The 25392-nt window shown below is 45.9% G+C and overlaps 1 protein-coding gene across 5 annotated transcripts in view; it reads right to left on the bottom strand.

Moving 5' to 3' along the window:
* CHUK (component of inhibitor of nuclear factor kappa B kinase complex) overlaps window positions 1-25359 on the bottom strand; it is a 31425-nt gene extending 6066 nt beyond the window's left edge. Inside the window, exons 1-18 of one of the 5 annotated variants that reach the window (XM_075154008.1) lie at window positions 25221-25359; window positions 25044-25138; window positions 22577-22825; window positions 22282-22396; window positions 19269-19338; window positions 15687-15775; window positions 14902-14991; window positions 14168-14292; window positions 12485-12592; window positions 10812-10947; window positions 9569-9763; window positions 9081-9183; window positions 8158-8281; window positions 6782-6933; window positions 5731-5792; window positions 3024-3133; window positions 846-895; window positions 14-110 (exon numbers count right to left, since the gene is read on the bottom strand). In XM_075154008.1, coding sequence (XP_075010109.1) covers window positions 14-110; window positions 846-895; window positions 3024-3133; window positions 5731-5792; window positions 6782-6933; window positions 8158-8281; window positions 9081-9183; window positions 9569-9763; window positions 10812-10947; window positions 12485-12592; window positions 14168-14292; window positions 14902-14991; window positions 15687-15775; window positions 19269-19338; window positions 22282-22396; window positions 22577-22825; window positions 25044-25138; window positions 25221-25277 — 2027 coding nt within the window. In that variant the 5' untranslated portion in view covers window positions 25278-25359. Of the gene's footprint in view, window positions 1-13; window positions 111-845; window positions 896-3023; window positions 3134-5730; window positions 5793-6781; window positions 6934-8157; window positions 8282-9080; window positions 9184-9568; window positions 9764-10811; window positions 10948-12484; window positions 12593-14167; window positions 14293-14901; window positions 14992-15686; window positions 15776-19268; window positions 19339-22281; window positions 22397-22576; window positions 22826-24979; window positions 24999-25043; window positions 25139-25220 lie in introns of those variants that run through there. The other 4 variants (XM_075154010.1, XM_075154011.1, XM_075154012.1 and 1 more) reach the window with 4 other exon arrangements.
* Window positions 25360-25392: the final 33 nt, after the last annotated feature.

Here is a 25392-nt window from a genome sequence, read left to right as displayed (position 1 = left end):
CTGCATAAAGTACCTGAGATGGCCAAAGAGCTCCTTGAGAACTCGGTCTTGGCTCTGTACTGTCTGCACAATGATCTTCACCATGTCCGTGCTGTCACTGTAGGCATGATCTGGAAGGGCCATCAATCACCACATTAGTAAAATGCTCTTCAGCGAGGAGCCACTCCGGACGCAAACGCCCAGAGTCAAGGAAAGATTTGACTTAAGGAGTGCAGCCAAACAAACTGAAACACAATGAAACATCTTAAAATCTGTCATTAGGCACAGCTTTTCCTTAAGGTATCTTCTCTCCGCAGTAACGTATACAATTCCAGCCACTCTTGCTGTCTAGATACTGGCTTCAATAAGGACTGCAGGTAGTTGCCAAGTGCACAAGTAACTAAATCTTTCCGCTCAGCAGTTACCACGTTCAGAACATAATAATCCCCAAACATGGGGTTCCATCCAGCATAATTAAGAGAGAAGAGGAGAGGGAGAAAAGAGACTGCCCTTGGGTTGGAGCGACGATAGAGGAACAGCAGTTCTTCCCATGTATGGGGGGAGTAAAGCATGGGGCAGGATAAAAGGTAGAGAATGCCAGAAGGCAGACACGTGTTCAGGGCAGATGCTCCAAGTCTGAAAACCAAAAGACAAACTCAGGGCTGAGGAACAGGGCCACAGGAATTTGGGAGAGCTCTAGGCTCAGCAAAAAGAAGAAATCAGCTTAAGGCATGCCCTTGAGTCTGGTTAACTTTAATACAACCATTTGCCTTCTCCTACTAAAGAGTATTTTCTGGGTTTGAGTTCAGAAAAATTAGTCATGCGGTATGAGTGTGACACAGTCTTTGAACCATCTCCTTCCATACCTGGAGGTCTTGTTTTTAATTGCTTGTATAGGTCTATGGCTCTCTGTTCCCTTTAAAAAGAAGAAAATGATTCATACATGTATCAACAAGCAGGTGACTCAAGAAAAAAAGCAATTACAATTAAGTTAGGCCTTGCTGAACCTGATACATTGGAGCTGCCACCTTCTTCTATAGCTAGTATACCAGTATGACATTTGAAACACAGGGATGGTCTTTCTGTGATGGACACCAACTCCTCCCTAAAAGCTATCTCTCTTTTCCTCTGATTACGCATTTTCTTCTCAGACAACCATACCAACTGGAGGTTATTTTCAGTTTCAAATTTTCACATGGCTCAGCTGTGTTTTCCTTCCGTGGTATCCTTAATTATGAAACTTCATTTTGTAACTATAGGTACTTCTGCACAACTGCCTGAGAAATTCTTGTTCCTGTTCTGTATTTTTTGTCTGAATTTTACAGTGATATTCTGCAAATGGAAAGAGACAGCTGCATCACAAACAAGAGGACAGTGTTTCTCTTCTTCCCATTACATAAATGTTACTTCTTTCAAATATTTCAAAAGCAGCCACCCTTGAACAAATCTTCACTGTTCTAAATCAAAAGTCTGTCAAAAACAAGTAGCAGTTTAGCCAGTTCTAACTCTGTTTTTGGGCCCTCAGCAGGCCTCTTCTTCCCCTTAACTGCCCTTAGATCACCCCAATACTGTTTCAAGAGATCATGCAAGCTGCTTCTGCTTATGTAAGTCAGCATTTCTAGTGTGCTGGATAGTTATCCTTCTTGAAACTCCTGCATCAGCCAAGGATGGGGGAGAGGGGCTCTTTACTCTTGCTGCACTGGGAAAAAGAGAACATTAGCATCCAGCACTGTCAGGTAAATTTGAGACACCACCCAGGATCAATGTGTGTCTCGTCGCTGTGGACATCAAACCTTAAGCTAGTGCTCTGCAGCATGCTTTGCTACAGCCCCAAAAACTAAAGAGCAGGAGCCCCAATCTGTTCTCCACTTCACTCCTCATTAAGAGGAGTAGCTTTAGACTAGAATAGACAGCTTAGGGCACACTTTAAGCACCTTGCAAATAGCTGATACAGCCTTGGGTTTGCAGTGGTGAAAGTGCTTAAAAACAGTGTTTTATGGGGCACATTCATGATCAGTTTAAGCTGCTCTGAATGCGGGCTACTGCTGCAAGAGGTGGTTTCTCCCTTCCACCACTTCCTTCCCTGTGCATCAGTTCTGCTGCTCCTGCAAGTACACATGGATGAAAAGCAACTTAATTGATCCAGCTCTGCAAAGAGGGAGGGGGGAGAACATGCCAGGAACAGGCACGTTTCTTCCCAGAATACTCAGAGTCATTCAGAAGAGCTCTTACCAACAACAGATTTAGTGGCTATTTAATCTTGGTGGCTATTTCATCCTTCTCTTTTATAATTGTCACTTGTGCTCCCAGCAACAGCCCAAACTACAGTAATTGCTTCCTACATCTTCTTCAGATCAGTAATACCACTTAGCTCTTTCATATTTTAATACTTTTAAAAAAGTTTTCAAACGTTCAAGTATCCACGAGTTGTTAATTATCCTTGCTTTGAAAACACATTTAAGATATTTAACAGGATTTTACAATTTCATAATTTTCTCACTCAACACTATAAAATTCACCGTTCTTTAATGCAAAAATAAATCCTCTGCATTTTTCAGTTGAGACCAAGATATATCTTAGGCCCATCCTCTTCTAAGATGAAGTTTCATAGTCAGTGACAGAGAAGTGTCCTGTCCTCCCCAGCCGTGTTTTCCATATTTCTCCACGTCTAGTAATTGTGCGGCTGCAGGGTAAGTTAGGTAAGTTAGATGAGTTTACTCCTGCGACTGAATGCTAATCTTTCTTGCACAGCTAGCTTTCAGACAGAGCAGTGTCCTATTCTGCCTTATGATGCTGCCAAGTGATCATTAGAACTTCAAGAGGAATGAGGAATGTACAGCCACAAGTGGTGGGATCTTCCCCTTTAGCAGCAAAATGATCTTAAACCGATTGCAAACTACTCCGTACTCGCAGTTTGCAAAAAGCAAGGAGTGCGTTTCAAAAGCCCTGATGGAACCACCAACAGAGGAAAAAAAAAAACCCTCAGACACTGAAATACACAAAATCCATTTATGTGCAATAAAAATAATAAACAAAGGACTCACAAGCTCTCCATGACCTCTCCTTGGCGCCTTGCGTACGGACTCTTCTGAAGCTCTACAATCTCTGTGTGCAGAGCCATGATCTGCTCATCCAGATATCCAATATCTTCAGCCTAATGGGGAAATGTAGTTACAAATCAAACTGAAGGAGGAGAGCAATAAAATATAAAGATCCTCAGGATGCTTATTTGGGCTGACTCCATGCAGAGTTTAGGAGAAAAAAGCTCTTTGACATGACTGCTGCTACAGTAATTGAGGTTACCGTTATTATCTTCTCAGTGGATGATACCACCTAGATCCAAATCCCTGACAACCACACTGGATGAGAAAAATCAGTTTCTTCATAAATCATATCTCTTTGAGATGCACCATGCACACACATACACTCTTTGGCTCTACGCACGTTCCAGCAGTGAAGATATTTTCTCCTACTCCTACAGTATGGACAGAAGGTGCTCTCACATTTTACCCTCCCATATGCATTTTGGTCTGACATTTCTCCGGTATTTCACATCTTCCTCAAAGCAATATAAAAGATACCAATCTTATGCCAAGTCCCGCAGTTAAGTTAGGTGAGGCAGCCAACAACAAAACTTCTGAGCATGAGGAGGAGGTATGTGGTGCCAGACATGCACTGGAGATCCCCAGCATGGTTAAGAAAGCACTGGTCACCGTAATGGGTCTTAGGGCCATGGGCTGTGGGCACTGATCTGCCTTCCTGAGAAAGTATTTTGAGGTATTTCAGCTTTTCCTTTCTGACCTGGGGCTGCAGGAGCTTCAAATTGAGTGCTTTCCAGAACACACCCCTTGCTGAAGCTGCAGAAGTACCTGGTATGAGGCTATATGTAAGTGGGATGTGACCCCTTGACCCGAAAGGGATGTCTGTAGGTCTTGCAGGTAAAGAATAAACCAAGAAGTAGTGAGAAGCCACATAATCAAAGGAGAATCAGATTGTGAGAAAAATGTGAAGTAAACCCTGTTATCAAAAGAAATGTCTTTATCTGGAGCACCATGACTCACCACACAGCACAACTGTCTCTCCTGAATTCACAGAACTTAAGCTGCCCGCTAGATAGACTGAGATACCACTGTGTATTACAGAGTAAAACATTTTCCATTCCTGATAAACGGACACGGTGTGACTATGCATGTGGACTGCACAGCTTGAAGACAGAACATAATTCTGATGGTCTGCAAAGTAAATATTTCTTGAGATTCCTGGTTTTCTGGAAACAGCCACTGACAACTTTGAGTTATTCTGCTAGAAACAGCCTCCTTTTTATCTTCCTAACAGGGAGCAACAAGATCCCAAAATTTAGAGCGCTAAACAGAGTGAATTCAGGTGGGAACCCCAATTCCCCTGATCTCCATCATATAAGCAAGCAGAGTCAAGACTCCAAGAACCTTTTGACGCAAATGAGGATCGGTAATGGATCCCAGATCCTGAACTACCCAGTCTATTCCTTCATAAGAGAAAAAAATAGGCAATGTAATTTATTGTTTGTGTTTCTAATGGTGTCTGGGATTTTTATGTATTAATCACTGTGCTCTGCATTACCATGAGAGCCAATACAAGAACTCCCCGCAGGGGAGAGCAGAAATGTGAGACATCAGTCCAGCAAACCACGTGACAGTCCTGGTCAGCAGAACATGCAACGTTCTTGGCACTCCTGCAGCTAGCTACTGTCACGGAGCACAAAAAAGAGAGTACTTTTTGAGATATTTTAAAGACCTCTACTCTGAGAAATACATTACAAATGTGCTGATTTTTCCTTGCATTCCTTCTGAATACCCCCACTTCTGAATGCTCTCCTCTGAATGCCTCCCCGCTCCCAAGCTTTATTCAGTACATCCAGTAGAAGAGAAAAAGAAACAGCTTTTGATAATAAACTATAATCATCCTAACCCTTTCCCTAGTTTTCACAGCTAAAAGCTTATTCCTTCCTATAAAGGTCTGGACAGAACTGTAGGCAGAATTATTCTCTGTCAAAAAAGCCTCTGTCTCCTCATCTTTTTCAGTGGAGGTAAAATTAAAACACTCATTCCCAGAAGATAGAGATCAGAATTCTAAGCAGTAGATAAATTTCAACTAGCCTTTCTCGCAGAACTAACTCTCTGAGAAACAGAAAGCCATTATGTCAGCTCAACTGTCCATAAACCACAAGTGAAAACATCTGTTAACTATTAGGACTATTCAGAGTCAGAAGTGGCTCTAGCTCTGCTCTAAATTTCTTAAGGATGACTCTCATTAAAAAGTAATTTGCATATTACTTGCGGAATACCAGAAATTTATGTCTGTACTCCTAAATGAAGTACTGCAATTTTGAAATCACTGCATAGTAAGTGATTGGTATTATTTTCAGCTTCAGCAATGGAAATTTTTGTGTGCAATAAATGCATCCAGGAAGACTCTTGTCTATAGCAACATAATTTCTTTTGGGTAATAAATAACGTGTCTCTAAAGTCTACTTTCCTATACAGACAACTGAGTCTAGGGACATTTGTGCTGGTTTTGTTCAAATCACTAGATTAAAACAAACTGTTGACTGGGGACTGTTTCTTTTTTAATGCATCTGCAATGATATTCTCACTCCCACAGCAGGCAGGATATGAAACACACTGAAGGGACAGGGCAGTGGCACATATGAACTTTAAGTTCCTGTCATGATCTCCTTCACAGAGAGATAATGAAGCTTCTTTAATCCCCTACCTGTGCACACTGAGAGGCCTTCTCTTCCATCTCCTTCCAGGCTTTGAGCATCTTTTCTGAAGCTTAAGAGAGTTGTTAATTTATAAAAAAAATATAGACACAAAAATAAAGCATGACCTGAACTTTACATACAACAGTGGCATTTGAACACAGAGAGCATGACGCTGAATCTCCAAGCAGGAGTCATGCCCCAGAGATCACAGAGAGACAGCAAAGTGGCAACTTAACTCCATGCTCGACCTTAACTCGCATACAAACTGTTTGGTAGGATTTCACTGTTTGCAATCACTGGCCTAAAATGAGTTTGAGTCTTTAAACTCCACCATTAAGCTCAACAACTGCCACTTTTGATTAAACACAGACTGTCCAAAACCAGTTCACCGAGTCTTTCCATTTTCCATCATCATCCTTCGGTCCAGACATAATTTTTGACTCAAGTTTCGGTTTCTAGCCATATATCCAAACTATGCATAAATCTTACTATTCTCCCCTGAATAGTATTTGTAAGATCCAGATGTTTCTGTGACATTAAAACTGTAGCTGGTGCTTTTTCACCTCATCTTTCATCCTGCCTCATGCTGCCTCCTGATATCAAGCACAGCAAGATCACTCCCTTAGCGCTGCTCAAAACGGTGTTTCTACAGTCGCCATGCCTGTTTGTTCTGCCATGGATGGTTAGTGGACCTTCCACGGCGACTCTATCCTCCATGTTATGCCCAGTGACAACTCCAAATGAATCAGACTCTGAATGAATAAATAGCAAACATTTACATCACCAGTACTATTAATACTCCAATTTTCTTAGCTTGGTGTTCTCAGTGGGGAACAGCTGACCACCTGTTTCACTGTCACTGAAGGTCTCCAGAAACATTTTATTTTTTAACCTCCTGCCAAACTCTTCTCCTGCATCTGCGCCAGCTAAAACATACCCATAAGGATGCTGGGGAACACAATGGCAGCTCCTGCATTCATTTTCTTTTAAGCTAGTTCTTACCCACAGTCCTTTATAGGATCAGACAAGACACCCAGGCAAGTATTACACAATACATACATATGCCATAAGCCATCTGGTCACTGTATCTCTCCAGGTCGAGGCGAATGCTTTGATGAAAGAATTCCAGCTTTGCTTTCAGTTGCTGAGATGCTGACACCATATTGTTTTTCATTTTGATTAGGTTGGCATTATATCGAAGAAGACTGAGCCTAACAAATTAAAGAAGAACAGCACATGTTAGCTGAAAAGCGTATCTGGACTTACGTGGCCAGTGTTGTCACATTACCTGAAAGAAATACATAGCTAGCAAAAAGCTTTGCAAGATCCTTGGAACAAGGAGTCTCAGTGGGGTCACAGACTCCATCTCACGTCCTCAGAAGCTGCAGGTCCTCAGCAAGCAAAAGAGAAAGTCCTTCCTCATTTCCCAGGTTTTTTGTCAAGCTCAGTTAAAGAGTCTTTGCAGTGTGGAGTATTTCTTAGCATTTACAGGGTCCTGTAGTGCATGTTGCCCCAGGCGAATGCTGGCATCTTTTTTATCACTTGAGATACATGACACTGCCCATTCTGTGATTCAATTACAGGACAAAACCCTACAAATATAACAAACAGTTCCACTCATTCTGCCACTTGTGAAACGATTATCCTGGGCTGCATTAGGAAGAATGTTGCCAGCAGGCCGAGGGAGGTGATCCTTCCCCTCTATTCAGCGCTGGTGGGGCCACACCTGGGTCCAGTTCTGGGCTCCCCAGTAAAACAGAGACATGGATGTACTGGAGAGAGGCCAATGAAGAGCCACGAAGATTATTAAGGGTCTCTCCCACGAGGAAAGGCTGAGAGAGCTGGGACTGTTCAGCCTGGAGAAAAGAAGGCTGAGTGGGGACCAAAATGTACAAATACCTGAGGGGAGGGTGCACAGAGACCAGAGCCAGGCTCTTTTCAGTGGTGCCCAGTGACCAGGACCAGGGGTAATGGGCAAAAAACTGAAACACAGGAAGTTCCCTCTGAATATCCGGAAATACTTTTTTACTGTGAGGGTGACCGAGCATTGGCACAGGCTGCCCAGAGAAGTTGTGGAGATACTTAAAAGCCATCTGGACATGGTCCTGGGCAACCAGCTCTAGGTACCCTGCTTTAGCAGGGGAGCTGGACTGGATGACCTCCAGAGGTCCCTGCCAACCTCTGCCATTCTGTGAGTCTGTGACTACATTCAAGGTTCAAGTTTTTTCAGTTATTATCAATGTCAGGCACTACACAGTAGAATCCTGGAGTGGAATAAGCTCCCAGCCCAAATACGTTTTATAATGTAAAAGTATAGAACAGCAGAGGGCTGTAAAACTTTTGAGTAACCAAAACTCCCCGAGATGTACATTTCCATGCAAACAGTCTCTGTATTGCATAATAATGAATCTTCCGAATGAGGAGTAACAACTTACATGGCAGCTCTCTGACCCTGGAAGAGCCTGCTATAATCTTCTTTTAGTCCAATCACGTAGTGAACTGCTTCTGCCCATACCTTGCGCAGCTGAGGAATTGGCAGTTGGATTTTACTATCCTGTACTGAATGCAAGAAAAACACAATTGTACACAAATGGAAGGATAACTCTAGAAAAGGACTTCAGTGCTTACAACATTCCTAATTCCTGCTTCAGGTGCCTAAACTAAGCAATCAAGCCACATAAGATCTGCTCAATTTTTACGTGATGCTGCCTAAGCGTGTATAAGCTTTTCACGTTACCGCTCCCCAGGTATTTGACAAGGAGGCAGCTGGCCAGGCAGCAGCTCACGTTTGAACTCACAGCTAATAAGAGTACCAACTCCTTCGAGCACCTTGGCCTATTGGCACTAGCAGACATGGGGCACACTGCATGAAACACTGGCACAAGGCAGGACCCGTGGGTGGTTTTATCCAAAAACTCTATCTAAAGCACTTGCCCAAGCGAGCAAAGCAAATGTAATTGCTCCATTTAATCAGTTGATACCGGTCATTGTCCTGACGTGTGTTTCACCTGAAAATGTCTTCAAATCTTTTGTACATTTTCTCCCACAGGTGGGGTAGATGCTCTTCAGTGCACAGGATTTAATACAAGGGCAAAAACCTTAAATGAATTCTTAAGTTGCTCTATAAAAGAGTTCCCAAAGACCGGGCAATAAATTCTCTGAACTGTTACATCTACAAAATGTGGAGATACAGCATTGTAGATGAAACTTTGCTAGGCTGCTCCAGGTTCCTAAATGGTCCTCTTTGAATTAGAGAATGCCTTTCAAGATAACACACAAAGATTTGTAAGGCAAATCTACTTTCACATTACATGAGAAGCAGTGCTTTCAGTTCCCAGCTGTCCTCCAGCATACTTACCAATGTAATTTACACAGTCAGACAGACTCCGAGAAGCAAAGGGTCCATCATAGACAGTTTTGCTTTTATCAAACAAATAGACCATGTAGCTATCCCAGCCTCTCTGGCGAGAAAAGAGAAGAGAACATAAACAAGAGAAATCCCAAACATAGCTCCTACTAACCCAGAGGGTCCTGGTTACATCATGAACTAATTATTGTAGGCAGACAATCTCCTTATCAGGTGCCTTAAAAAACTGATTTTGATAGATCCCACAGAAACACAGGACCCTTTGCTAGCAAGTTACTTTATTTAAACATTTAGACGCAGTATAACTATAGGAATCTGCTTACATTACCTGATAAAGGAAATAATACTAGACCTTAAAAGTTACTACACTTACAGACCAAACTGTCTCCAGTGGGAGAAGATTAAGGCAACTTATCTTCCCTAAGATTTTAAATTCCCTGAGAAGGCAAAAGACATTAAACAAACAAAATCATTCTTACTACGCCATCAATAACACACTGGGAAGCAGGTTTCCGAGGGTCCAGGCAAATCCCTGTTTCCAACAGCAGTTCCTGATTTCCAGTACTTATTCCAGTTTCAAATTCAATTCGAATCTGAAGGGAATGAAGGCTTTCCTCAGGATGCAAGAGAAATGAAACAATCTTGGCAGAGGTCATATTTAGGATGTGTACTATCTGTAAAAAGAGTACGAGTTGATTACAAGTCACTGGCTATCAAAGACAAAGGACACAAAGGCCCGGGAGGGTGTATGTAGCAATTAACACGTTAGACTGAGAACATCATTTGAGTTTTAATGACTACAATAATCAAGTTCAGCAGTAAAGCCCCACATAATGAAACTCAAAGCCTGGACCTGTAACTTTAACTTAATGCCAGAGAAAATTAAAATCAAACCCACTAATAGCCTTTACAAGCCATGCTGCAGCTTAATTACATCAGAAGAATGGTGACAAGCTAGCATGAAGACCATCCTGAGCCTTGTTGTTTCTGAAGCTGGCCAGTACTGCTCCCAAGAAAGGGAGTCCCATTTCCTTTAATCCCTCCATACAAAAAAGCTGTTACATACCAGTGCTTGTCTTCTCACCGCTCTCATGGCCCTCTCTATAGTTTTATACCTATATCTGGGCAGGGACTGTAGGACCCAAACCACACCATAATATACAGACTTTGGCAAGTCCCAATTATGGGCACAATATTTTATGTTTCGGGCTTTAATTCCTTTGGAATCCTTCCGGATTAGACAAAATTATCCTCTGGCTTCTACACATGCTTGCCTCAGCTAGTCCTACTCCAGCAAAGCTCCAATAATTACTTCAAGGGGAAGAGTCAGGCAAATGTAATCTCTGTTCTATTACAGGTACTACTACAGTATACGGACCTGGAGGTCACAGCATCAGTAGTGGATTTCAGGAAAGCTGTTATTAGCAAATACTAAACCATTATTTGATCTTGGTGAGTCCTTTCTGAGATAAAGACAGTAAAATAGGGTCATTCTTCTACTCCAGGTGTAAAGCTAGAGATTAATATTGCTGGTGGTATTTTGCCTTCAGATATGTACTGGACAGGCTGTATATCCACTCACTTCCTGACACCAACAAAAACATTCCTCATGGTCCTGCAGCTGGACGATGCCAGGATTATAGCTTTGCTCCACTGAACACACTTTCTGTCCTCTGAGATGCTTTCAGTAGGCCTTTAAACCCAGTAACAATCCTTACTCACCTTCAAATTCAGTATGTGATCCATTATCAGGAAACACTTTGGACGACTGGTCTCAGGATCCAAACCTCCACCCCTCTGTTGTGGATCCCAATTCAGCATCAGTTGCAACCAATTTTCCATCAGTTCTACAATTAAACTAAAACAGAAGGGCCATAAGAAAGAGAAGGTAAATATTCTACAATATTCAATCCACTTAGGAAACTAGGGTCTCACAACAGCAATAAGGTTACAGCTATTTGGTTAGAGACCATATGTGTGTTGAAGATGTGTGAAGAACAGCGATTTCGCTGCAGTCGCTCATCCTGACAGCAGGAAAAGCCTGGAAGGGGAGGAAAGCACGTACAGAGTGAGCATCCCCACTGTAACAAGTCTCCACCGACTTCAGCAGGAGCACACGCCCATCCAATATAACTTGCATTACACTTCTCCCTCTTCCTGACTCCTATTCATTGACTTAAAAAGTATCTTGACACATCAGTAAGCTGTGTCAAAATGGATAAGGGGGAGAATTATCTTTTTTTTCCTCCAAAACCTAACTGTGATACACATGAAATGGAATAGTTTTCAAAGCCTTGTCTGCAGAATAACCATCCCCAAGCTGCAGAGCCGCCTGGAAGGTTCTCCTCCATGTTTATCCACATAAGAAGCCGGTAAGTTTATTATCAAGAACATCTTTAAAGACAGTACATAATGCAAAAAGCCCAAAGCACTGGGGCTTGCCACTTACTTCATTCTCAACTCCAGTACTTTTCCTAGAAATCTGCCAGTGCCAATGAGTTGCATTGCACTGCTGGGCACAACTAAAGACACAAGTGCTAAGTAAGTGACAAATGATCAGAGTCTGATTTCTGACTTGGTACAGACCAATTAATTCAGGTCGAAGGCCCTCCTGGAGGTCTTCGGTCTGAGCCCTAGCCCACAGCAGGGCCAATGTCGCAGCTACAGCAGGCTGCTCGGGACTGTGTCCAAGTGAGTCTGGGCAGTCCCCACCGATGGAGATCCCCCACCGCTCGAGGCCCTGTCCCAGGGACGCATCACTAGCACGGGGAAACCTTTTTCCTGTGCCCAAACTTCGTTTCCCTTGTTGTAACTTGTGCTGTTGCCTTTTGTCCTTTTGCTTTGCCCCTCTGAGAAGAGCCTAGATCCATTTACTTTGTAATACCCCAAAAGATAGTAGAAGACAAAATTAGATCTCCCTTTGCCTTCTCTTTGCCAGGCTGAAGAAGCCCAGCTTCATGGGCCTCTCCTTGTATGCTCTATTCAACAGGCTTCGACCATCTTTGTGGCCTCTGCTGGACTTGCTGAAGTTTTCCCAACACAAGCACTAGAAGCTTCTGCTGTCGTGGAGCAGCTAACTCGAGTACTTGGTTTATGAGATTCAATACCACCAAGTTATCAGGTAGATGCAACTCAGTGGCCTTGTGATAATGGGTAGAAAGCAGTCACAGAGTTCACACTGCAGGGTGAACTGTCACTGGAGAGCCCGAAGCATCAAAGACGAGCCATGTGGCCACGGGCTATTCCTTAACAGCAAATGGTAGCTTGTCAGGAGCTAGAAACACTCCTTAGGAGAAAGAAGGAGGACCCCTCAGTGCTTAGGATAAAGGAGGAGGAGCCCTTAGTTTAGAAGGCAAGCCAAAAATTATCATGTGTAGCCACAAGGACACACTTACCCACAGAGGCTGTGAGGCTGTGGCAAATGGGTGCTAAAGCGAACCTCCCCATTCATCTCTTCAGAAGCAAAGATGTGCTTTGGATCCTTCTTCTTGATTTTTTCATGCCTAGAAAATAAAATCCTTTGTGGATATACTGACAATGTTATTTTTGTAAAGGGCCCAATTTAATATGGCAGCAGCAAAAAGTGCCACACTCTAGTAGCTTTAGAAAACAAACTCTTCTTTCAGGACAAAGACAACATTTCCAAACAATCCACCCAGAACATCTCCAAGTGGAAGCGGGGAGCCCTTGCAATTAACTCTGTCTCTGGAAACATTTTTGCACCTGCTTGCAAGGAGGTCTGGACAGTGTCAAACAAGAGGGCCAACAGGTAACAATTCACTGATTTGCACAACAAAATCAGCCTCCACACTTTAATGAGACAGATAAGATTTGCAAGAGTCATCTGGCAAAATCACTGCTCTTACCTTGATCCGAATGAAGCATCTGATAAGCGTTAGAAACGCAGCATGCTTTTGGATCCAGTACCAGGGAAAGCATCAGCAGCAACTCTGCCTCAGTTTCCTCACCCCGGCTCACTTCAGCAGTGGCCTGAACCTCGCCTAGAGCTCAGCTGCTCCCGGCGCAGCAGGATTTCCCAGGGCAAGTCGACAGTCGGTCAGCTGTGAGGCAGCTGAACGCTTCTTGCTCCTGGAGGCTGCCAGCCTGCTCTCTGTCCCCGTCAGCCCCAACTGGAACTGAAGCTACATGCGCGTGGCCTGCGCTGTTCTCCTCCTTCTTTTACGGATAGGGAAGAGCTGTTTCTAATCTTGTTCATTCATTAGTTTTCTACTACTTACATTAGGAAATCAAGTTTTCCATGTTGGAAAAAATGCAACAGATCTTGAACTATTAAAATAATAAAATCCCAAGAATTAGCAGTTAAAAGGGAAACCATTGCAACATATTGGTTAAAATTATTTTTTGTTAACACGTAATAATTTTTTAAGTTAACGCTTGCATAATTTATCTTTTCTTCTGTTACTATTTCAACACTAATAGAAAAGCAAGTTTCGTATTTTTTCCTGTTGCACAATCACCCTTTTAAAAACCAAGCTTACATACACTCCTGGTATTGCAAGGTAAAAAGTGGAAATCCAAAAATATATATTTCTGCCCCTTCTTCTAGCCCTCAAAGAGCAAGCAGAAACCTCCATATGCAGGTTAAAGTCTTTCAGTCACCACTTTTGTAAAGTTACTTACAAACACGTAACTATATGTTTACTACACAAAACATGCTCTGTCTTGCTGTGTGTTATTTATTGCTAAAAATAAGTAACCTCACAGCCTAGGTGAACAAAGGACTGTATCACTCCTTTCCATGACGTTTTTCTGACACTGATACACAGACCGGTTCATAATTATATTTTTTGATTCAAATTTCACTTGTGAAGGAATTATTATAACCAGAGGCTACCACACAATGTAATAAGCACGTACTAAAACATGTATAAATAGCCAATCCAACTGCCATCGATACTACTGAAGTATCAATGGCTTCTGCAAAGCTTAGCAGACCACCAGCCTCAGCACCTAACGAACAATAAATTTATCATTCTGGTTCATGCTGTCACCTCACCACATGCAGTAGCTGTCATTCCTATTGCCTGGCATCACCACTTGCAGAATAAGTGTCTTACCAGGTAAAGGGCTGCAGGTTATGCAAGAAAGGTCTAAATCCTGCAATGCATTCAAACACCATCGTTCCAAAGCTCCAGTAATCAACAGTAACTGAGTAGGATTTATTCTCAAAGAGTTCTGGAGCCTAAAAAGGATCATAAAAAGACACTTTGAAAGCCGTATTTCAGGTCATCTATTTTCTTGCATTTCTGCAGAGACAAAGCTGCGTCTAGGCGTGGCCCCCTGTTCCAGAGCGGCATGGGGACCCTGATGCGGCCCTGCATAGGCCGACCGGTGGGTCGGGGCCTGGAGCACCCAAGCCACAAGGAGATGGGAGGGAGCTGGGCTGGCTGGGTCTGGCTGTGGGGAGGCTGAGAGCAGCCCCGACCGTGGCACAGGAAGGGATGGACGGGACCAAACTCATCTTGGAAGCGACAGGTGATACAATGAGGGGCAACAGCCCCAGATCACCATCTGGGGGGTTCAGGTTGGACGTGAGGAAACACTGCTTCCCCGGGAGAGGGAACACCCTTGGGACAGGTCCCCAGGAAGGTGCGGGATCTCGATTTTTGGAGGTTTCAGGGCTTGGCTGGGCCATGCCACGACTGCCCTGACCTAGTGCTGGTGACAGTCCTGCTGTGAGCAGGAGGCTGGACAAGGGACCTCTGTAGGTTCCTTCTGAGACACACTTCTGTGATTCTATAACATGTGGCCATACCTCATTGCTTGTATACATGAAAAAAAAAAATCTTACCAAGTATTGTAATGTTCCAACAAATGAAGTGCATAAACTTCCTTGATCCAGATCCTTTGCATATCCCAGATCTATTATTTTGTGAACAATCTGTAGACAGTTTAAATAGTTCATGAGAAGAGCAAATTCAGAGAAAAAAACCCCACCAAACAACCCTAAATCTGTGCAGTGACATCCACAGCATACACTCAAGAAGAGGAAAGCCAGAATGGAAATTTTGGAGAAAATCAATGGCAAAGCTTCGACATCTGACACAGTGTTAAGGTTTGCTGTTCCACCATGTAAGCTGGCGTCGTCCACCTATCTGAACTCAGACTCGACTTTATTTAAGGCAGCTTGCCAGTTACAGCTTGGCCGAACAGAGTATCTAGCTTTTTATCTGGGAATTTAAAGTTATTTGTTTAAAGAGTAACAACAGAGAAAACAATTTTCACTAAGAAATCCATTAAGCTGACTCTCTGAACTAACTTGATTTTACTTGCAGCCCTCAAAGCCACAAACACAGGGAAATGCGACAATCTCACATCATTCATATTCTGTTGCAGGCAGGGCTCTTGAATGGAAGTAAAAGTTGTTTGTTTTTAATGACAAGGATTTAAGAATAAGCAAAATAGCATTTGTGGCTTTGAGAAGATGTGAACTTTTAGTAAATTCATAGTGCAGTTTTCAGCCCAGTTCAATGCCACAAACTACTTGCTCTTTTGCTTCTCTCAGGCGAGACAAAGCTGCTGACAACTTCCAGAAATGACAGTGGGAACACCACTGATAGAGGCCACCTGATTTACCTTCCCACCTTCATCCTGAAGAACAATATTTTCAGGCTTTAAATCTCTGTGTATAATTCTGTTTTCATGCAAATACTGGATACCAGACCCTGAAAGACACGTGTTTGATTTAATAGAAAATAAACTCACATTGATTAAAGATATATCTGATAAAAATCTAATATCCCTGACTTGGGAGTTGACATCAATAAACTTTCGTTTTAAAGCACCATTAAGAACTATAGACTTAAAAGATTCGTCACATTTATGCTAGGACTGAACTAGCTCTGTTCCTCTGCTCTGCAGAAATGGAGGTCGCTACAGAGTTCAGACCTCATGCCGTAACCGCAGTTCGCATCTCTCGCCTATAAGATGCAGCTGAATTCTTCTCAAACTGTAGAGTTACAAAATGAACCACAGCACGCAGACAGGCAAAACAAGTCTCCAAAATGTGCAGGCAGCTTGAAACAGCTCTGCATGTCCTCTAGCCTAAGATCTTGGTAAATTAACACAGGATAACAGAAAGACCTATTTATATACATGAGCACATTATGCAAGATGCTGATGAAAGAAAGCACTGAAATTAATTAAGCAAATGAAACAAGTCGAGTTTCCTTTCCACCTAAAACTACTGCCAAATAGTGGCTTATAGAGCTTCTAGTAAACTTCCACCACTGCCAAAACACCACAAGGCAAACCACCCCATCAGGGAAGGGATTGTCCAGCTGCGATGAAGGTAAAAACCAATTCCTGGGCAGCCTCCGGTTAAGGCTGCGCGGAGCATCTGACCGAGGTGCCACCAGAAATGCCCCGGTCAGCATTAGCAACACTGAACTTAGGGGCTCAAGGCTTCCCCTCTGCTGGTGGGGGACTGGTGTGCTCAAAGTAGCACCACTTCTGTCACTCCCACTGCTAAACGTGAAATTCTGTGATTGCTTTAAGCTAATCGACGCGGGGGCTGTCCCCAGAAGGAACACAGGTTCCCAAACTTTCCTTTCCCAGATGCAATTTCCATGGCAGCACAAGCATTTATGGCATTATGTGATCAGCTTGATCCTGGGACTGATCCAGCTGGAAACTACTAAGAAAAAAAATAATCAGGTTTTAGCCAGGCTGGTTTCCAGAATCTGCTTCTCACCTGGGTGCAGGAGTGGCTGCAATAGGGGAGGGAATGGGACCACGCGCCCAAGAAAAGGCAAAGAGCAGGATTCTGCCTTGTGGCAACAGTCCACACTTGAACTGCCTTGAGGGGACTGTGGAGCCACTAACAAAAAAGAAGAGAAATTTTGCCTGCCAGAAGGGGAAAATTCACTATTGGTCCACCCAAATAACAACACTGGCTGCTAAATAAAAGGTTATCAAGCAAGTGTCTGCCGCAGGACACAGCCACAGACAAAACAGCAAAAGATTACTTTTTTAATTAAGTCATGATTTTTCAATCTTGGAGATGTGCAAGTGGAAATAAAAGAAAAGGCCCCGTGAAAGGCCCAAGGCAGGTATTGTATTTTCTCATCTCCATCATGGGGTACTTCAAATTTTCCTATGCAGAAGATATTCCGACTGCACATCGTGTAAAGCCTACTTCTAACCAGCCGTGACTGTAAATTCATTACGGGATTATTTTAAGAGAAATATTCAACCAACATGCCTGGTCCACAGATCAAACACTTTCTCCCATCAGGGAGAAAGTCCCCAACCTTCACTAATTTACCACTCATTTACACATTTAACAGCTTCTAACTTGCATTTCTTCTCCACTGCATTTTCAAATCTTTGTCAAAGACATGGCAAAGACATTCAACTTATGAAGACAACAGACCCCATTCTGCAGGTGGAAGGGGAACAAGGATGAAGGAAAGGAGAGTTGCACTTGGTTTCGGGAACTCAGCTGCAAGCCCTTTGAGCACTGAAAGGACAGAAGCCCAGGCCAATACATCCAAAATGCTTTCTCATGCCAAAACCAGCTCCATTCCTACAAGTAGAGATGGGTTATCTGTAAGAGAACTAAAAAACCAAGGAGCTCTACTGAGGAGCTCTCCTGGAAAGCCTACTTGCTAGAGAAACCATCTGTAGGCACCACCCTCAATCAGATGACTTGTCTTCCCCATGTCCAAAAAGCCAGGCACTTCCTGATGGACAGGAAGGCCAGTCTGAAGTCTCATCTTTTATTTTCTTACAGTGCTCTCGGCGGTCAAGAATGTGGTATCAAGCAAGCTAAGGCTCAACAGTTTGAAAAACTGATGAAACACTTCTGGAGACCATCAAATTTGTGTCACAGAATGATTTCCATGGGTTACTACAGCCTTGGGAAATGGCTTTAAAGCAGGCACCCAAAGGTATCAAATTAAACTGTTCTCTATGAGCAGTGCTGTCACCTTGGGCTGCTCCCATCCTGTGTGGATTTGCCTGCTCCCTTTCCAAACTGCAGAATCCATATGATATCAGACACCTTCTGTAACGCAGATCAAGTTGATGTCTGGCTAATTCTCATCTTGTCATCACTCTGCCTCCCCGTAGGCTGCCTTGGGACCCTCCCTAGGGCCATGCACAGCACAACAGCAGCGCTGGTTGGAAAGGTTTCTTCTCCAACCTCGCGCTTCAACCTCCCATGGTGCAACACAGGGCTGGTGCCCCTCGTCACGCTGCTCACCAAGTACAGTTTGGTCCCATCTATCACCTTTCTGTAGTCACAGGCTGCTCTCAGACCCTCCTCAGCCTCCCTGCGGCCAGACCCAACACACCCATGTCCTGGTGGGTCAGGTGCTCCAGGCCCTGGGCAGCCTTTGCAGGGCCTTGCCAGGATCTCCACACCCTTCTGGAACTTGGGGTCAGATGTGGACAACTGTATTCAGATGTGGCCTCCCCAGTGCTGAGTAAAGGAGACAATGATCTCCATCCCTGTGCTAGCCACAACTCTAATGCAGGCCAACAGAATTGTTCTTCCAAAATGAGAAGCTTCTCAACCAATTTAGGCGCACTTATTTTGGGATCGCCTACCTAATTAGCCCTCAGTTGGGAGTAAATCATTAGCCAGAAGATTGCTGGCCTAGCCACGGCATGGTTGGCTTCCTCTTCTGCTATGCTCTTACCTACCTTGCTCTCAGCTCCACTCTAGTTTATCATCTCCTCTGTACTGTCACCCTGAACAAACAAAATTTCCCTCCTACTAAGCAAATGCTACACAGAGAAGCCACAAGGCAGTTTTGGCACTTCTCACGTTAGCTCTTGCTTTTTGGCTTGTAAAAATTACATTCCTTCAAGTGACATGCAGTTTGGCATCTCCAGAGCCATGAACAGAAACCGGATTTGAATGGAAAACCGTGACCTTAACAAAACAAAACGTTAAGGTCGTAGTTACCTACAACTGACCACTAGACAGTTTTTCCAATCCAATTCCACAGACACGTCATTACTGCAAGCTTCTTGTCTCTCTGATCCGCAAGGACACCAAGTCCTTCCTCTGGGATAGAAACCTGATTTGTTTTAACATGCTGTTCTTGTTAGAGTCCCCGTTTCAGGGTCAGCTGAAAAAGCAAAATGCCATTACACATAATAAGAAAAACCTCCAAAAACAAAATACGAGAAAGGCATTAGACTACGTACCAATGTCGCTGAGCAGAGAAAGTATTTGACTTTCCTTAAGTCCGCAGCAGTTTTCCGGTTTGTTTAGCAACTACAGTAAAGAAAAAGATGTTTAAACCCACAATGCAACAGTTAACAGTCAAGAACAATATTTTCCATCCCCTGCTGATACGACACAGAAAACAGCACATCTCAAATATAACTCTAGCTGAATAAGGTGGTCGGCTTTGTGAAATAAAAGTATGGGGAAAAAAAGAAAACAACTCAGACAAAATGAAAATTCATTGCACAGAGATGGGGTTGAAAAGAAGATTTGGACTGCTAGAATAATACCACAAAAGCATGAAAGCCATCAGAAAAGCATGAAAGCCAAAACGGGCAAGAGACGCAGGCAGGGTCATACGGCTGCAGGCAACGGGGATCCTGAGGCTCCTGGAATCTACTCGTTCCTCATCTGCTGAAGTTTGGCTTGATGGGATTTGGGAACACCCCAAATACCTGAAGCAGGACTGCTGCTTGGAAGAACAACTCTCCAGTGAGGAAAATAAACTGAGTGACAAAAACCAAACTGAATGGAGATGCATCTAAGCCCTTGGCATTCAAAGACAGGTCACCGATAAAAGGATGAGAAGTGAAACAGGTTAACTCCTAAATTCAGTGTTAGGCCACAGAAGAGAATATCACTGCAGTCAGTTACAGCTCCCAAACAGCCCAGCAGGCCCAAAGCAATCGCTGTTTCAATCTGAACAAGCTGGCCACGGACTCTAACAGAGCCTGGTTTTCTCAGTGTGCTGTACCCAAGTGATACCCCGCGCTATGGAAAAGCCACCCAGGTATCAGCCCCCGCTGCAAGAGGCTGCCAAACACCGTGCAGCCACCTCCGCAGTCACCCGTAGTCAGTCCCCACTCCCATAACGCTGCCTGAGCCTTGCAGGGTCCCAGGCACAGTACCAGCCACCCACCTCACAGTCAGGCACCTTAAAACCAGCAAAGGGCATGTTCTCCAATAACGGTGCTATTGCCGCAGGCTGCCCCACCCCACCCAAGTCTCCTTCTTCAGCTCAGAGCACTCGATCGCTGGCTAGCTCTGCCCTGGGACACCGTCTCCTTCCTGGCTGCCCTCCCATGATGAGAAGAAGCTGCTCGACACTTCAGCACGCTGGTTTCTAGGTTGCCCACCTCATTAATCTTGAGCTAAAAAGCAGACCATTGGCCTGTGGATCACTGGAGCGGCCGCAGCACGGACCATGACCTCAATTCTCAACGCTGCCTCCGCTCTAAAGTGCTGCTTCATCTCTCTTCTTCCTTGCCCTGAATTCTTCTCCTCTAGTGAAAGGTATGGTAGAAGCACTCCTAATCGCTGTCTTAATGATCTGTCAATAAGTAGATGCAGCAACTTCCCGCATACGCCCTGAGTCAATCAACATGTGATCTGATTTTTTGATCACTACACTGAAGGCTTTTATACATGACTGAGGAACACCTCTGCACTGCAGCCACCCCTCCCATGATGTATCCTCATGTTTTTGCCCGCCTCCCACACTTCAGGCACAACCAGTAGTCAAAGCTCTATGGGGGAGAAGCCAAACTTCAACATCTCACTCCTTAAGTTCTGGGGAGATGTGCTGAACAACAAAGGAGGAGAGGGGCAAAGTTAGAAATCAAGCTCAGAGCCCAGAACACTATCCTGAAAGAGCATAAGCATAAAAATATGCATGGCTCGTAGACAGCAGCAGATGCTTTTCCAGGCTTCATGGAAGATTGCAGATGTGTAATGAGAAATTAATAGCTGTGCAAAACACAAATGATGCCAAGCGAGTGTAAGAGAAAGATTTAAGGAAGAGCAGGATCAGAAATAAAAAAACATGCATCTTTTTTTTTTTTCTTTAAGGAACAAAGTATTACATGCGATCAAATGAAATGAAGCATGTTACTTCCTAAATTGTCCCAGCATCTATGCAACATCTAAGCATTCATTAGAAATTAAATGATCAAATACTGCATTGCAAGTAGAGCTAATGTAACCCCAAATTTCTTTGCCAGAGTCTCCAATTTACCTTCAATTAGTCTCAAAACTTTTACTGCAAAAATACAACACCCAAACGTTACCAAAAATGTGATTGGCTACATGTGTTTGCAAAATCCAAATGCTATTTTCATATATACCCACTTCCTTTCACTGCCAACCTTGTCTCTTAAAATTGTCCCTACTGTTTTAAACAACTCGAAAACATAAAATGAGGCTCAGTAAGTTACCGTTACACTAGCTGCTATCACAGATACGCGGTTACTGCATTCAACATCTGCTCACGTTCCTCCAGTGCTATTTAACACCAGTAAAAAAAAACAACAGAAAAATTAGCTTCTTGATCACTTAGATGAGGTGATTTCTAAGCAAACCTTAATCAACAAGGATTTCCTTCTTCACCCTTGTACAAATGCCTGCTTCCTGAATCCAGCTGCAATGGAAAGGGAGCATAAACTCTATCAGGCCATGCAGCCACTGCCTGGGGAACTACTGAAAGGTTCCTCTACTCTTGGGTGTCGCTGCTTTGCAGAAGGGCAGTTCCCAGTTCAGCAGGACACAGGAAAGTCTCTGAAGCCCTGGAGGCCCAAGTCAGTACCAAAAGGATCCTTCCCTGTGCTGAGAGCCATGCAACACTGGATACATGTGAATCAAAACCAGATCAACTCCAAACGGATAGAGACACACTGCAGCAAAGCCAAAAACGATGGGTGCGAGTATCTAGGCTACAGGAAGTTGTATTTAATGCTAAAGCAGTTCCATGAAAGGACACGCTGCTTCAGGATAAGAGAGTATCTGCCCTTGGATTGCTCTGTCCTCTGGTTTCAAAAAAACACAAGCCTCATTTCCCACGCGTGGGTTTTTTCCATTTTGCATTTACTTCCCCACACCTGTACCTAAAAAGAAAAGCGCCACAGAACATGCATGGTTTCACAGACAACCACAGTTACAGAAGTTGCATTAATTCCACTTATTTTGCTACATATTGCAAAGAAAAGCAGACATTACCTTCCGGAGGTCACCCCCTGAACAATATTCCATTGCCAGAAGAGGAACGTCATTAACCAGAAAGTTCATCTCCTCAGGAACTTCACAGGCTCTTACTACATTGGGATGGTTCAACCTAAGCACACAGAAAGCTGGATAAAAACTCTTGACTCCTTTTTTGGAAGATTGAGACAACAGATTGTCAACCAACCATGTTTTACGTTTCAGGCACAACTTCTGTTCCCTAAATGTATCCTTCCTGAGAAGTACACTCTTCAACTGGTACCTACCAGTATCCAAATGCATAAATCCATACCTTGGAAATACACAAACCAGCGATGACCAGAAATGACGTCTCAAAGTCAAGGAACAGGACTTTGATGATGGGGATCCGAGCTCAAGTTCTGGATTCCTGCACATTCCTGGCAAAGTCGTTATATATGTGTCTCTGTTTCTGCACGTGAGGACAGTTTCCCCTGGCCCAAGGGTTTCATAGGAATCTCTGAACACTTGTAGAGGTAGAACCAGGCAGGTGAAATCCACATACACGGGGAAGGATTCACTTCTGCAACCGAATTCAAACAGCTGCTTCCTGACTGTCTCTAATATATGTTACTCTTGGGAATGAAAGACACATCCAGAAGGAAGTGAAGACAAATTACTTCTGTGAACACCTTCCAAAGCCTTTGGAAGTCACCACAAAAAGCAGCTGTAGCTGTGTGGCTCAGTGCTTCTATTCAAAAAACGAGTATGGTGAAAACATTAAGAACAGCGATCATCAAGCCCTGACTTACAAACTCAGGTTGCCTGCAGATGGTTTCCTCCAATGTTAGTGCACACAGTGAGCAGGCGAGAGTGACAAGAGGGCAGAGTAGGAGTTCAGTAAAGCTCTATGCAGCAGGGGCACTGCAGGCCTCGGTGAGGACAACTCAGAACAAAACTGAGTGGCGTCCCTGCTCCCACCAGTGGGATGGAGCATTTCAGGCTACGGGACCTCTCTCAAAAGGGAAGAGGAATTCTCAGGATGAGGGGACAACTGTATGAGACCCCGACACTCAGAACTACTGCTCATGTCCCTGAGGACCAACCTGGCCAGCTCTGGTTCACAGGTACCTCAGAGTGGCATGCTGGAGAGAGGGGTGGTGGGCTGCATAGAGTACGTAGTTTCTCACGAGAAAGTGTTAGAAGACATTATTCTGCACATGCAGGAATGTGACAGAAAAGCAATTCCTAGCTCCCAGTTCCTAAATCGAAGATGAAAGCACCACTATATGAGAACATTCGGGTGTTCTCATGTCACCACATTAAAACTCAACGCACCGCGTGGTGTGACTCTGGAGGAATTTAGGTATCGCTAGAGGATGGACAAACAGCCCAGGCAGCACAAGTGTGCAGAGGGTTTGGATGTCACTAAGTCCCAAGCCAAGGCATCAGCTAGTACACCAGAGCAGAAGTTCTTGGACATCTTGGGATGACAGACAAACCAGTGCAGAGCCGCCAGGTGACAGGTAGACCCTCACCCCAGCTGGTTCAGGGGCTGAGGCCATGTCTATCCCCACACCCCAGTCCCTCACCCCAGCCGGCTCAGGGGCTGAGGCCCTGACTGTCCCCATGCCCTGGTTCCTCACGCCGGCCGGCTCAGGCCTAGCTGTCCCCACACCCTCGTCCCTCACCCCAGCCGGCTCAGGCCCTGTCTCTCCCCCGGCCCCGGTCCCTCACCCCGGCTGGTTCAGGGGCTGGCTGTCCCCATGCCCTGGTGCCTCACGCCGGCCGGCTCAGGCCCTGGCTGTCCCCACACCCTGGTCCCTCACCCCGGCTGGTTCAGGGGTTGGCTGTCCCCATGCCCCCGTGCCTCACCCCAGCCAGCTCAGGCCGTCTGTCCTCATGCCCCGGTCCCTCACCCCGGCTGGTTCAGGCCTTGTCTGTCCCCACGCCCCGGGGCCTCACCCCAGCCGGCTCAGGCCGTCTGTCCCCATGCCCCAGTCCCTCACCCCGGCTGGCTCAGGCCCTGGCTGTCCCCACACCCCGGACCCTCACCCCGGCCGGCTCAGGCCCTGGCTGTCCCCACACCCCGGTCCCTCACCCTGGCTGGTTCAGACCTTGTCTGTCCTCACACCCCGGACCCTCACCGCAGCCGGCTCAGGCCCTGGCTGTCCCCACATCCCGGTCCCTCACCCCGGCTGGTTCAGGCCTTGTTTGTCCCCACGCCCCGGTCCCTCACCCCAGCCGGCTCAGGCCCTGGCTGTCCCCACACCCCGGTCCCTCACCCCAGCCGGCTCAGGCCCTGGCTGTCCCCACGCCCCGGTCCCTCACCCCAGCCGGCTCAGGCCCTGGCTGTCCCCACACCCCGGACCCTCACCCCAGCCGGCTCAGGCCATCTGCCCCCACACCCCAGTCCCTCACCCCGGCTGGTTCAGGGGCTGGCTGTCCCCACACCCCGGTCCCTCACCCCGGCCGGCTCAGGCCATCTGCCCCCACACCCCGGTCCCTCACCCCGGCTGGTTCAGGGGCTGGCTGTCCCCACACCCCGGTCCCTCACCCCGGCCGGCTCAGGCCATCTGCCCCCACACCCCGGTCCCTCACCCCGGCTGGTTCAGGGGCTGGCTGTCCCCACGCCCCGGTCCCTCACCCCGGCCGGCTCAGGCCATCTGTCCCCACGCCCCGGTCCCTCACCCCGGCTGGTTCAGGGGCTGGCTGTCCCCACGCCCCGGTCCCTCACCCCGGCCGGCTCAGGGCCGCTGGGCCCCGCCCGGGCTGCGCCGTGCCGGCCCGTCCGCACTCACTTCTTCATGATGTCGATCTCGTGGCACCAGCGGTCCTTGTTCTTGACGCTGAGCTCCAGCCGGCAGGACTTGATCGCCACCCGGGCGCCCGAGTCCTGCGGGACACAGCGCCGTCAGCCGCCCCGGCCCGGCCCGGCCCGGCCCTCCCCGCCGCCGCCCGGCCCCGCGCCGCCCCACCTGGTGCTGGTAGAGGCAGACGTTACCGAAGCCGCCGGTGCCCAGGCGGTCGCGCATCTCCCAGGGCCCGCAGCCGCCCGCCGGCTGCCCCCGCAGCGCCACCCCGCCGGGGGCCCGCTCCGCGCCGCCGCCGGGCCCGGGGGGGCCGCCCCGCTCCATCGCGCCGCAGCCA

Source organism: Calonectris borealis, chromosome 7 (assembly GCF_964195595.1).
Source record: "Calonectris borealis chromosome 7, bCalBor7.hap1.2, whole genome shotgun sequence".
NCBI classification, from domain to species: domain Eukaryota; kingdom Metazoa; phylum Chordata; class Aves; order Procellariiformes; family Procellariidae; genus Calonectris; species Calonectris borealis.
Note: the sequence above shows the minus strand (reverse complement) of the source record. Positions and strands in the feature narration are given on the sequence as shown.